The sequence below is a fragment of the Anopheles maculipalpis genome, chromosome 3RL (assembly GCF_943734695.1).
Source record: "Anopheles maculipalpis chromosome 3RL, idAnoMacuDA_375_x, whole genome shotgun sequence".
NCBI lineage: Eukaryota > Metazoa > Arthropoda > Insecta > Diptera > Culicidae > Anopheles > Anopheles maculipalpis.
Genome location: NC_064872.1, coordinates 62120080 through 62134894, shown reverse-complemented (window position 1 = coordinate 62134894; position 14815 = coordinate 62120080). Strand labels below are relative to the sequence as shown.

The window sequence follows — 14815 nt, the reverse complement described above, 5'->3', positions numbered from 1 at the left end:
ATCTTGTCAAGAATCTTTTCTATCTTATGGATGAAGATACAGCGGAAACGCTCTTGGAGATTTAATTCCTTCAGCTGCCACTTTTGCCAGAAAAAAGAGCTCTAATAGATGATAGGGGTGGGGCGGCCCGGTGGTGTAGGCGACAGCGGCGCCGGTCTTCAAACGGCAGGACCGGGGTTCAAATCCCATCCGGACCGTCCCCCCGTAGTGAGGACTGACTAACCAACTAACCAACGTGGTATCGGCAGTCCAGTAAGCCATTTCGATGGCCGGCATGACCTTAGAGGTCGTTAAGCCAAGATGAAGAAGCCAAGATAGCCAAGATAGATGATCTAGATTTTCCTCAAGATGTCTAATTCGCTAATTATCTCTAAAAGGATCGACAAAGCTTCACAGGCATCACGTCAACTATTTTAGTCACAGCTGCTGCATATCAACTAATAAAACTGTCGAATTTTGTCTATACATTTTTCGTTTTGTCATAAACGGAATGATACAAAAGACGATAATTAGTTGGACGGATATCCACGAGAGTCATCGCATTACTTATTGCAACTATAATAAATTAAATGAAAGTTTTTCTTTAGGAATCTGTAACTGATATGCGGTCAATCAACGTAACTATGCGAAAATATGGCTTTCCATCTTCCACTTTTTCTTTATCTTCTTCCTCTTGAAAGTCAAAATTTCAAGAAATTTCGGCAAGCAAATGGCGTTATTTTGTATGGCGTTTAGTATTATTCGGAAAATCCACTTACAACCAAAAATTTGCATCGCTGCTGTGAATAAAAATGTTATCTAAGAATTATTCATCTGCGTCAGCATCTTTCTGAAGTTGTAGAAAACAAAGAAGTAAAATGCAAACATTGACACAGAAGGAAGCTTTTCGAACGCCGCAGCAAACAACAATCGCCATCGTCTGGACGTATGCCAAGGTTTTATCAGACCTTCTGGGCGCTCTTTTAAATAGAACAAATGTAGTGATTCCTCTCAGAGTCTAAAGTCACACCCGAAAGATAAAGAAATGCGAATGACCGCCTGGTTGTCCGCCTGGTAAATACAATGTATGATTTACTACGCGTTCCACGAAATATAACAAACCGCCGCTTAATGAACAAATTAATCGAATTGAAGGAAATGAATGTTTGTTTCGATTGTACAACGCTCGTAAATGTTCTCCCAACAACCCGATGCACTCGTTTTATGCACGGAACGTATCAAAAACGATAAACACCTAGTATGTATCGTAGAATGGATAATTTTAATTTATTTTATTACGCGCCAACGATTTGACCTGGAGCGAGTTTTCCTTATAATGCTCGAAATTCGTGCCTTTTCGGTTAGAGAAAGAAGTTTTAGGGTTTTGATATTTTAATACTAAAATGTTAATCTGATACGAATTACTTTCAAACATGTAGCCGTATTTTTCACGCCAAAGAAGATCGATTTAATTTACTTTGTTTTGCATTGGTATAATGAACATAATTTTAATCGCTTTTTATGGCGATTAGGGATAGAAAATGATCCCTTAATACGTTATAAGATGAAAAACGGTTTATTTATTTATTTATTCGTTCGAACGATTTGTTTTCGGAAGCGGGAAAGACTCCCGATGGAGGCGCCTAGTCAATTTTAATTATATCGTCATTCCTTGCTCGAGAGTTTGGTTTTTGCTTTCGGTCTGGAAGGTAGAAGAGAGAATAAACAATTGGAAAGAAGAAAAAAAAGAGCGAGTAACTTAGCTGCAACGATGAGCCTATAACTATTTGAGTGATAGTTTAATCGATTTTTTCTATTTGTAATTTTTATCATACGAAAACAATTGCAAATAATCAATATTTTGCGATGCAAAAAAAAAGGCAAAGGAAACCGATTTCGCAAAATAAAGTAAGAAAAGCAATGGCAAAATGTAAATAGTAGCTGCTCATTCACCATTCCAGCTTCCGAATGCGGAAGTTTCTGGATAGAATCGATAGAACAGTGCGAGGAATGTGTGTTGAAAGGTTGAACCACGGCCGGCTGTAGATGGGAAATTGTTTATGCATTCTGTGCTCGAAGCGGAAAACCCGATCGTCACGGATCATCGGTGGTCGCGGGTGTTCAACGAGAAACAGATGGTCTAATCACCTACGCTTGATCGTTAGTTTTACTTTTACGTGTTAAAATGAACTTGAAAAGCAGAAAAGTCTGCAAGTGGACAATCTTAATATCGTGTGTGTGCGTGTGCGTGGCTCGTGATGGTTGTGGAAATAATTTTTAGAAAACATGTTGTGTGATTAGTTTCTACCCTGATCGCATACACCGCAACGTGTGTTTCGTATAGTGTTTCATTGAAAATGTTGAAAGATTAAGCGCGTCCAAAAAAAAAAAAATCGTTCCCTCCCTGGCCAACCGTCCTTAATGGGGCTGTGGATGGCAAAAATAATAGTGTTCCGTTCGGCCAACTAGCGAACTGACCTCAAAGATCGGGACAAAATAAACGCACCAGCATTGAACACAGCACACCACCGTTTGCCAAGTTTTTGTGGCCTTAAGGCATGAAGTTTAAAAGATTTTTCTTCCCAACTCTGTGCTAATGCAATGATGCATTAGCGAAGGAGCAGCAACGGCATAAGGGGTAGATTTTCAAGTCGCGGATATAGGGAAAGAATAACAACATTTCCCCGTCGTTTCGGAGTCCACGAAATAGGGAATGTTTACAAAACGGCACAACACTTGTGTGTCGCTAGTAAATTTTGCAATCAATGCATGCTCGTTCGCTTGTGCAACCCAAATCGGCTTGGCGTTTGACCGTCACCCACAGTTTGTTTTTGTAGTTTAATGTAATAGCATATTTAGTGACCAAAAACCAACAAACATTACAAAGTCAAAGCAAATTGCTTTGACTTATAGGAAAGCCCTTTCCCCTGGTGAACAGCAAGCAGCAGATCAATCGTTTGCTGGGAACGATTTTTTTCGTAATTTTAAAAATAAATCCGTTTTGTTAGCAAATCTTACACAATTTGCTTCGGCGTCTATCCCTGCTCACTCCCACACACACGAGGGCACAATTCTTAGTATGTAAAAGACAAGTATTTTCTGCTTATCGCTCACTAACACAGGCGTCGGTTTTATCTTTTCCTTTTGTTTAAATTTTCATTGAAAGAAACATTTTACTCTCTCAAGCTACAATCTTGACGGAACTATCCCCCCTCTTTCTTTGTGTCCCAGCTAGAAGCAACCGAGCAGTTCCTGCTGCACGCTAAATAACTCGGTTGATGTTGTATCTCACCACCTACCTGTCTCCTGTCTGAAAGGACGTTTCGAATATTCACACTGACACACCGGTTTGATGTCGTGTGGCGCCGTGGTTCGGCGAGTGGCACTTGCTAAGCTCGTTAGAATTTGTCAACATTCGGCGTGAGTGTTGTGCGAGCCGTTTTGGTTTATTTTCATTTCCCTCCGCGCCGAACCGAGCGATTATGAGCTACATTTCGAGCGAAAATCGACCGCACCGTACCGTGACATTTGTTGGGCGGTGGAAGAGTCGAGTTTCCGAGCCGCACACACACACCATAGTGTGATCGGAAATGGTCAATCGTTATCCGGTTGTTTAGGGTTGTAAATTAATGGTGAAAATATTTCGAACATCCAAGGGTTGGTTGTTGCTTTTTTGATGGCAGCTTATCCTACCCATCCGCAGAGTAGCTTGTCGGAAGCGGTTTGTCATGCTTTAATCATTGATCGTGAATGAAGCGTAGCGTATGTGTGTGTGTGTGTGTGAAGGAAAAAGACTAGGCACGGCTACAGTTGGTAGAATAATAAGACGTACGGTTAGGTTTGTTTGATTTGTGAGTTGAGTTCTAAATTAGATTTTTATGATTTTTTGTTCTACTATGTAGTAGCAATGACATGGCTTAAATCCTTTACATCCCCAGCAATCACATATGGCTCTAAAACATGTACTGGACTCCAAAACATGTCCAAAACTGACGAAGCCCCTGTATTCTTAAGGAAGATTGACCTCCAGTGGTGGATCAAGGTGTCTTGACCTTGAGGGAATGGATTACTATTTGGACATGTTGCCGATAACACATTGGTGCACTGTGCAATTTTGAGGCAAGCTGGACCGAGGCCCAAAAACATCAACATCATGTGACCGGAGGGGTGGGGACTGTTTTAGTTCAATGGACAACACAACACGAGCATCAGGGCTCCGGGTATGATTCCATGATACGAAGCTATTACTACGAAGCTCCCAACAGGAGGTCTCTGTTACGGCAGCGTGCGGGGACGTAGGTGGCCATCATGTAGCGATTTTTTCAGCCAGGCTCCGACACAGCGCGCAAAAATCCTTTTAGACTATCCACGTGGACGTAGGAGGCATGGACAGAGGACAATGTTAAAGTGTTAATGTTAATTGAGATGGTGTTTTGGTGTTGATGTGTCCACCACCAAAGACATATCATGACCGTTATCAAATTCAATTGTTCTTCCATAACAGGAATTGATCGTTTATGATGTGATCTTTTGTAGGTCATTGTACATTAAACAACCTAGAAGTTAGTTTAGACATAGGAAAGATTCGTCAAAAGTAATGTTAACATCCGATAGTTACCAATACTACACCAACTTTATACATAAAGTTACTCGGGAATATCACTCGGAAGATCGCATAGAATGGTCGTGCCATTTTTACCTATTGCGTTTTCGTTAAAAAAGACCTATTCTGGCAGGGCCATTTACTACCTCGATCTCAGTTCTGCGATCGTACTTAAAAGTATGCTTAGATCCTTTTTTCGCAATTTTGTGAACTAGACCTAGACCATGATAAAATGTTGACATACGCTGCACAGCTGTACCTAGTTTTAATCGTCCCAGTGTACGTACACGCTCAAACGGCCTATGTGTATCGGCTTGATCGAGAAGCTCACACAGCGGTGCAGTGTTGTATACCGTGGTGATGCTGTCGTTCGTACAAAATTGGCCCGATGACAGCTGATAGTGGAACTTAGGCGTTGCTTGCCTCTCAACACCTACAAATCGCTCTCCGCTCTCCCTCACCATCCGAGTACCTTTCGCGTGGACAAACACACTCCTCTATCGACCATATGTCAGGTGCTCAGTTCTCCATCCCGACGCCACCATTGCACCATTTCCCCGCATTTTTATATTGCGAAATCGCGTATATCGAGGTATATCGCATCTTGATCACCGTCGAATACTTTGACCTTGCACAAATCCGCCACATAGCGTTTCGAATGTGTGTGTGTGTATGACGTCACACATCACACTAGCTGCTAGCATGATGCTGTTATGTGTTGTACTGCAAAGGCAATGCTCGGTCAACTTATGTCTTCACCATCGCACTAAGAAGCCGTCGACACACGTCACGGGTGCAAATTTAGAACTCATCATGAAAAAGATTGGCGCAACCAAAGACGCACACACACACACACACACGCTAAACCACACGGTTATGGCAAAGCACCTGCCGCACCGTTCCACCATTTTCACACGGACAAAATGGAAAGGCGGTGGTGGGAAAAATTGTCTCCACCCGGTGGGTTGTCGGTATTGAATCAGATTTGTGTTGTTAGTTTTTCTTTTTATTATTCGGGGGTTCAGTTTGAAAATAGATTTATAATTTCTCGTTTTTCATCGTCCTCTAGCACCCCTCCCGTGGTTCATTCCTCTCGCAGAACGTGTGCTGCAGCCCGTTTGATCGAACGTTAGCGATTTGTGTCGATCATTTTGTGTTTGCATTTGAAAGGACGTTTTTTGTACGTTTTGCTTGGGAGGTGGCTAGAAAAATACACAAAGACGGATGATAAATTTTTCTTCCCTGCGCTTTAAAGATGAAAGTGAACGTAAACATAGGATCGCGGATATTGTGCGATTGTATGAATAAAAAATCGGGTTGTAAAAATATTTACCATGGTTTGTTATGAAGCTTTGCAAAATACACAAACGCCTGTAAGAGTTGCTTGATTGGCTGGTATTTTGGCTGGAAACATATTTTTAGACCACAAATAAAAAATCGAACTTTCAACAAGTTTTTTTTTGTTTTGTTTTTTTTTTGTGGTGACTGGGGTTTTCACGAGTTCACTAAATCCCCTCATATAAGGCAATAATTTTTAAATCATGCTAAATTCAACATTTTGTAGCATTCTTCATCTGCACTGTGATCCACATTGCCCCGTACACAGGGCTGGCTATCCAGCTATGTGTTAAATTACGTTAAGGAAACCAAAAATGGCATGTCGAGACAAGCAGAAGAAGGTATGAAAGTTAAGTAATCTTAGTCATGACTAAATTTCTTGATTGCCACTGACGTTACCAGGAATATTGCCAATGCGAACACGAATCTTTTGTTACTTCATGCTGCAACCACAAGCACAGACCAGCTGAAATTTATTTTCGTAGTTTTTAAGAACCTTCGGACCAAGTGTAGCACAGTTTACACATCTCTCGTCTTTATTTTGTTTTATTTAACTCCAAAAATCTCTCATATTTACCTGTTTATATTTTATTAATACTTAAAGCAAATTGTTTGCTGATACTCATGCATCTGGCTGTTTTTGTAGTGTTATTTTAATGAAAGTTTAATTTAACCAAGACTAAACTTAGTCGGTTTTACCACTTGGCAGATTAATCACGACCAGCCCTTTTTTTCGAGGCAATCAGACTTGTTTTTGCGCCAATCGCAAACCCACTTTACGTGAGATACGTTTTCTAAGTTTTTATGGAGATTTTGTTGTAGTAATTTAGACTTCCTACGTTGTGTTTAGGTTAGTTTTCGATTTAGAATAACTTACAGGCATTTCTAGTCTGCTTCTTTTTCCCTGCTATATTTGCATTCTTCGCATTATCCTTACTGCATCCTTGTCTTGCCAGCGATGGCAGTAGATCATCGATCTTTATCGATGGATAAACTTTAAAACGCTTCCAAAGTGGTATGCCCAAACAGGACCTTTTTTTGTTTTTTATAGCTTCGTGATCGTCTGGAGGTAACAATCAATAAAAATTTCAATTGACAGTTATTCTCTTTTCAAACCCAAAATAGTGATCTTCAAACATTGTTGTGTTGCATCGATTCGTAGCATTGTTGTGATGACTCGACAATAATTTGATCTTCAAAGATCATATTGAAGGAGTCATACTAAAAGCCAATAAGACACTTGGATTCGTTGGTCGGGTAGCTAGTGGTTTAAAGGACCCAAATTGTCCTTGAACATTGTATGGCAGTTGCAATCACGTCTATTTCTCTTAGATCTTTACTCGTTAGGCCAAAGGTGTCATATGGCCCAGGCTTTGTAAGTGGTTTGCAACTTGTGCTTATATACATGCTCGAAATGTATTTTCCTCTGTCTGTTGGCTGTTCACGTTGCCTTCGTCCTAGCGATTCTCTGAACTTGAAAATGCGACGTACTGTATATAGTAAAGCATTTATTTTTGCATTAATGTTATCTAAAAATGGCTGCTTCAATACATTTTTAAAATAAGTGTTTTATGTGCTTGTTTGGTAAAATTTTATTTCAAGACCCGAAGACAAGTGTTGTTTAGAACCTTAAAGACAGAAATTGTAGATAAAATAGAAAAAAAATTGAATTGAAAAAGGCATGATTAACCGAGTTGGGCCAAGCTGCCATCCGTGTATCTTCCTAGTAGCATTAGCCTCATCTGTCTTTGATGTAACTTTGATAGTTTTTCATAAAAATAAGAGTTTGTTTTATTTCTTAAGAGACGGCCTGACCGTATAGCTAAGAAAAAGGGGTTTTATACACAAAAATACAGTACATTGTTTAGGTTTCTTACTCTCCCAGGTATACTTTAACCCATTAGCCTTAACGGTTAGAAGAACATAATTTCGTACCTACAAGATTTTCACCTCGTCAGCAATTTTACCATCCAATAGTGTGCTAACCAATCAATACTAACCGCACTCACAAACACGGCACAAAACACAAACACTAATCTACCAAATGGCAATGACATTCGGCCTGAATTTTGGTTCGATCAGTGCGACCATCGCTTCCCATTTTGTCGATTCTGTTTTTAGATATTCCTTTCCCTGTTTTATGCAGCACAAAAAAAAAAAAGATCAATTTTAGGGTTGGACGGCTGGCTAGTTAAGGAAATGAACAACAAACTCCTTTATCCGCAAAACAATCCCTCCGTAGGTAAGGGATCCCGGAAAGGTAAAAGAGAAATCGACAGTGTCGTCCAGGGCGCTGTCTCCAGGGCACGCAAAAGGTTGATTTAATTAAATTTATGAACTATCAACGCCTAACGAACACAGTTAAGCGGCGCTCATCCTTACAAGAAGAAGGATTTTGTTCCTTCCTCCTGTTGTGCGTTTCCTTTTGAGAGGTGAACGCAGTAGCTTAAGGGCCGAATCGCGAAAAATAATAAAAACAAAAAAAGAATGAAACTTACAAAGGAAGTGACTGCACATCAGTGGGGAGTAATAACGGTCACACTGACCGTTGATGGTAATCGTGCGTCGCTGTTCCGTTCTCCACGCGACACACTGCATCTCTGGACGATGACGATGGCCGGGACCTCGTGGAGGTGGGCTAACGAGGTCCTGTTATTGAACCGTGTAGATAAAGGGCGTAATAACTTCTTATCGTCCGTATCGTGCAGGGTTGGGTTTGGTGCGGTTGTTGGCTATTTTTGTAAATCTCAACCACGGCCAGTAGGGAGTTGGACGCGGAAAGGCAGAAAAGAAAACCCCGAGCGTCTGAGAAGAGGTGACGCGCTAAAAAGCGTCTGAAACTTCCCCGGGCCCGGTCCCGTGCTCCTGAGCTGGGTAGATTTTTATGACGTTTGGTGGCTATTTTTGGAAGAAATATCTAAATCAACCGCCCGCTGCTGCCGATGATGAGGGCGACGCGTGATCCTATCTAGACCCGGCACTACGATTTGCTGAACCGGCTGGACAAGGAGGGCCGGGTTGTGTTGTGGGTATGCGATAAACTATGGCCGAAAATATTATACTCGTTTATATGCTTTACATTCCCGTCCATAATAACAGGAAGCAGATGCGTTAAATATATCCACACAAACACACACACTCCTCTGTCTGTGTTGAGTGAATTTGTTCTCAAAGTATGTAAAAAGGGAGGAACTTCTCAAAATTCGCTTAATCATAAATACATATTTTTAATCGCCCGACCAAAACCTCGATCAGAATCGAGGTGCGGCCATTTTTTTGTTGTTGGTGAACGTGATGTTTAATTTATTTTTTATATGGGATCCCCTCCGATGGGATCAGGAGCAGCAGCAGCAGTTAATGAGCACCTGTTCGAAGCGAGAGATATTTACAGGAGTAACAAAAAGAAAGATTGCAAATGTTTCCCTTTCGAAATGCAAGAGAAAAATTGTATTGAAAAGATCAAATCATCTACACTCCGCCTGTTGTGCCGATGACGAACGGAAAGCAAACGGCTTTTGTTTACGTTCGAGAAAAAAACAAAATCGGGAGCTTCCTACGTCCAGTTTTTTTTTCGGCCTGCTGATGAGTCGTAGACACACTGGTTACATTGGTAGGAAAAATCACCACCCCCGTTTGTGTGATCGCCCGGCCCAAAAGCAAACAACAAACGTGCGGCGGGACGTTCTCGGGATCGCCAAATCCGCTGTTTGTCTTGCCATTAGTGGCGGGGACACCGACCGATCGATCATTGCCGATGGTAGACGATGGTGATGAAGACGACGAAAAAAAGAGCAAGGTGGTGGTAGGAAATGACCGAACGGGTTGGCCTTGCACTGGCCTGTGCGGGACAGTAGGATTTCCTCTTCGGAGTGTGCGGTCGCGTCGGAAAATATTTCAAACCCGTCCGAAAACAAATTTTGTGCCATTTTTCTTCTTGCAAATCTTGATGTGCTCCGTTGATCGTTCGCACCATTGATGTTTGATTTTTTGTTGTTGTTGTTCCTTTCGCAAAACGCTGCAGGAGGGCATTTTTTTATTTTGTTATAATTTTCACACCGCTCGTAAATGGAGGGGTTAGAATGGTTTCACTGCTTGCGAGAACTAAGCGCTAATCACCGACACTTTGTTTGATCCGACACCGTGTACGGATTACGATTTTCAAAGAAGGAAAAATGGTTTATATTAGAAGAGATTGTGTTTAAATAACTTTTTTTTTCGAGAGGCGACTTCCAATTACTTCTGTTTATATAGTCATTAACGCTACTACATGAATTTTATTTTATTTATTTTATTGATTACACATGTCTGTCTAAAAGGCTTAACAATGTAACAGTGGTGGTGTCAAACGGCAGGACCGGAGTTCAAATTCAATCCAGACCGTCTCCCTGTAGTGATTACCGACAATCCAACTACGTGGTGTCGGTAGTCTAGTTAGCCATTCGATGGCAGGCGTGTCCTTAGAAGGTTATTAAGCCAAGAAGAAGACGTTTGAGGATAAGTAAATCAAAAAGAGATAGACAGTTGTCGTGCAAAACAAGACGGAATCAAAGTCCACTGCTATTGTTTTGATAGATGTTGAAAAGGCTTTCGACACTGTTTGGCACGATGGACTCCTATAGAAGATGGCGTAATTCAATTTCCCAACTTAAATTCTCAAAACCATCAGGAATTACCTTACACAGAGAACTTTCAGGATTGCTTTGCTCTCTGCTCTCTCCAACTCAACCAGTGCCCCAGCGGGCGTCCCCCAGGGAAGTCTACTGGCCCCGCTGTAGTACAATCTGTATCTGTCTTCTACGGTATGCGGCGGACTGTAAAATTGGAATAAATTCTTCAAAAACACAAACAATGATTTTTCCCCATCGTTTAAAAACAAGCCTTACTCCACCTTTGAGTTCTGAAGTAAAAATGCGTGGTACAACTTTGTCGTGGGCAACGTCCATTAGATATCCGGGGCTTACGATGGATTACAAAATGCTGTTGAGAAGGCATATTGAAACCATCATTGAAAAAGGGCATTTCCTTTTGAAATGTTTCTACCCATTGATCAGCCGTAGGTCCCAGCTATCAATGTCAAATAAAATAGCAATATTCAAGGTAATTATCTTGCCGGCAGTAACGTATGCGGCACCAGTTTGCGATTCATGTGCGAGAACTCACCGCTGCAGACTCCAGATCATGCTGAACAAAATTTTGCGCATAATTACTGACACAAACCGCTTCACTCGAAACACGGAAATATACGCGAAAGCCGATGTGAAACCTCTAAAAGAGATATTGGTAACTCTATCAGTAAAATTTCAGGATCGTTGAAGGAATTCTCCTGTCGCGCATATCCATAGCCTCTAACCATTGCCTTATCCATAGGCACAATAGCAATAGTTTAGATAGTATATAATAGGGCTAGTTAAATGGACTAGGATAAGTAATTATTAAGTAGCATTAGTAGTATTATAGAATAATGAAAAAAAAAATCTGCTGGTAACGCATCATCAAAGTACATGCTCAACATGAGACCTCATATTAACGTCAATAAGGCAAAAATTTGCTCATTCTGTTAAACGAAATCGTTGATCCTTATGAAACCTTTGTTATGTATGGATTATGCTCCGAATTCTAAATTCAATAAACTTTATATATTATATGTGTGCAGTTGATGTCAGTATAGTCTTCTTGTCTACACTTAAATATCGTGGATCAAGGATAGATGTCTCTAGAGAGAACTGCAAGTTCCATATAAATTTATTCGTAGCAGATTTTTCACAAAACATATGGAAAAAGCGTTAACACTTGCTTTGCTACTCTGAGCGTTTCTTTTGCAGTAGTATAATTTCTTGCTTTATACGGAAAAACAAGAGTTTGAATGCATGTTTTAACATTATCATGGACAGAAAAATGTTGGTGCAGAAAACATAGTTTGTGATTTTATTTGAGCCTAGGTTCGATCGTACTATTACGGGCAATCATATGTTTTTATCATCTCTTACCGTATCTTGCTCAAAAAAGGGTTACTAATATATTTAAGCTACTCACTGTTCCTTATTTTGGTGAAATTTGTTGCCGTAAATTTACATCCTTAATCTCACGTCACAACATTCCCAACCTGATAAACGATAAATGTGCACGAAATTCTTCGAATGATCATGGTATTTATGACGATAATATACCACTCCGCCCTGTGGAGCTCGCTGGTATGGTTTTCCTAATTTTCATAAATTCGCCAAACCTACAAAATGAGTTGCACCTGTTTTATCCCCGCGGCTGCTGCCAACTGCCTGTGTGTGTATAATATTCCTATGAAAGAACGTAAGCAATATCGTCAAGCGAGAAGACAAACTAAAGGATTATGTTTCCAAGGGCTAGTGGCAAACGTGTGAAAAATAAACTAAGCCATAGAAACCGTGGGTGCTGTGGCATTTCCACCGTACATCCGGAAAATGTGTGTTCACGTAGTCTTCGATTAAGGTTCCGCGCGAGGCATGGCAAATGGATTTCACTCTGACGCACGCGTTGCGGAAGGCAAAATGCACACAATCGACAACCTGGACTGATCCGTTAACGAAATGAAAAATGAATGTCTTCCGCTTTTCAGGCTAATGGAGAAAAATCATCACCCAACCGTGTGTGTGTTTGTTTGATATGTGTTTTCATGATGGTGTTAATAGACTGAGTAACTCAAACGGGCAAACAACTAAGCATCGAAACAGTGTCAAAACAAATAAACGTTGCCAAAAATGTAGTGTGATATGAGGTGTTATAGTGTTTCGAGATCTTCTGCGATGCGTTGCTGCATGACCTTGAAACTGAACCCAATGCAGCAGGTGATCGTTGATCGAGAATCTTACCTTTGTGGCCATTAGTATTCGACCGGAAGGTGGAAAGGAAATAGACGAATAACGCTAGGACAAACAGTCGACAGCCGAACGATGCTTGATCTACAACGACATGCGGACTGTCCGTTGTGGGACGCACTCGCCAGTCCGGTAGTACCTTGGCCCGGGATGCGGTACGCTTGTGTGAAGGTTCTGCACGCGTACTGTAAAGTTTTCGACAAACAGGAACTCTACGATCTGATAGTAAGGTAAACGCGGGCTTAACTGACAGGAAGGGATATTTAATTTGTGACAATTTCTGTGAAAACTCCATCAATATCACTCGCGCAGACATTTGCACGGTGTGTTGCTATGCACGGGAAATATCTAATATTTCTTAGGACCACGAGAATGGCAGGGATATTGCTGTAAATTCCTATTAGAATTATTGTCTTAAGTGCCGAAAAGCTAGTCCGTAAAAATCATACAGTAAAAATTATTTAGAAAGAACTTTTTTCTAAGAGAACTCAATGAATGTTCTAATTATTCAACACGAAGAAACTTCATTCATTTAAGAGCAATTGTGATGGCCAGATCAAGGATTCAAGATCCTATTCAAACCGTTTGTTTCTTAAGAATCCAGGTTTGGTAGGTTGTCTTACTTCAAGAATTCCACAGTATTTCACAGAACCGCCAATAATTTCTAGATATAAGTGGATTCCTCGTTACAAACGAAGAACGTACCAAAAAAAAAAAAAAAACCTGAGATACCATTTTCTAAGAGCCAAGACAGATCATGTTAAATGCTCTTGACATCGGCAATGTTAGCCCTATGTAGAAGAAAACTATCAAAGTACTCAGTAGACGACAGATAATTATAGGATTGAAAATTTATGTGGCAAAGGGCAAATGGATGATAGAACTTAATTGGACATTTTTAATATTTTCGCCGAGCTACTATATTACTACCTTCACTTATCTCCAATCAAATGTCAAGTTATTTTCTAAAAAAACAATACAACAAGCAGTCTTTATTGCGCGACATATCGCAGAGATCCTCTCGTGGAGCAAACACTTCGTAGTGTGGTTAGGACATTAGTTTTTGTAGTGAATTTGAGTCTCTAAGACTATTTTTGATTGACCAAGACTATTTACTTTTGACTAAGACTAAGACGATTTTTCATGCACTGTCGCAGTCAGCTGATGGTTGGTCCACCGGTCAATGCTCTATGTACACTAGTTAACTACATACTTTTTTGAGTCAACATTTTAGTGTTTAATCTCTTAATGTACAGGAACTAGGACGATAACAGTAAAAGTTCTCTGCACCAAAGATTGTTCGTCCATCTGCTCAATCAGAACCCAAGAAAAAGTTGAACGTTGTTTCACATATATAGAGTGGCCTAGATCATCTGGCGATCGGATCACTTTAAACCCTTGGAACATTCAAAAGAAGCGGCGATTCACAACCAAATCAATCAATGTGATTTATTGTACAAGGAGCTTTCTAATAGTTGCCACATGCACTAAAACGTACCACAAAGATGGTGAAGTGGTGCTGTTATCTACTCGTAGCGAGTGCTGGAAAAAGGAGTGTTTGGGAATACTGGGGAATCCCTAATAGCCAACCTAAGTGAGCCTAAGTACCGTCCGATCGCAATTTTAGATCGATTTGAAGAAGAGAATATCTAAATAATTGCATGGTCAAAGGCAAGGATCTGATGACGAGTTATCGCGTACGATGACTCAAAAACTACAGTACAAGTGGTCGCTAAATATTCGGATCGGTTAAATCGATTTGATTTTAAGGGCTAGTCACGTCAACAGTATGACACCAAACAACCAAGCCTGCAAAGTTCTTTAAATATTTTATCATCATATGTAAAAAATGGTGTTAATTTCAACCGATTTGAGGGATTAGGAAACTGCTCCAGTAAATGAATACATTAAAAGGTGACTTTACTTGTCGTTAGGATTACACATTCTCCACAATCATTATGTTGTTTGTAAAGAAAAAATCGTCATTTCGATAAATTTTCTGTTTGATGATGAAAATTAAAAACAATAATTGACACTGTTTATG

The 14815-nt window shown here is 40.4% G+C and overlaps 2 protein-coding genes across 4 annotated transcripts in view; both read left to right on the top strand.

The window, feature by feature from the left end:
- Positions 1-14815, top strand: part of LOC126562617 (peroxisomal targeting signal 2 receptor) — a 491929-nt gene that overhangs the window by 120965 nt on the left and 356149 nt on the right. The window lies entirely within an intron of this gene.
- The window catches only part of LOC126561858 (four and a half LIM domains protein 2), a 108785-nt gene that overhangs the window by 39775 nt on the left and 54195 nt on the right, over positions 1-14815 (top strand). Inside the window, exon 1 of one of the 3 annotated variants that reach the window (XM_050218204.1) lies at positions 12828-13001. The exons of the other annotated variants lie outside the window; for them this stretch is intronic. Coding sequence (XP_050074161.1) covers positions 12847-13001 — 155 coding nt within the window. The 5' untranslated portion in view covers positions 12828-12846. Of the gene's footprint in view, positions 1-12827; positions 13002-14815 lie in introns of those variants that run through there. 3 annotated transcript variants of the gene reach the window in all.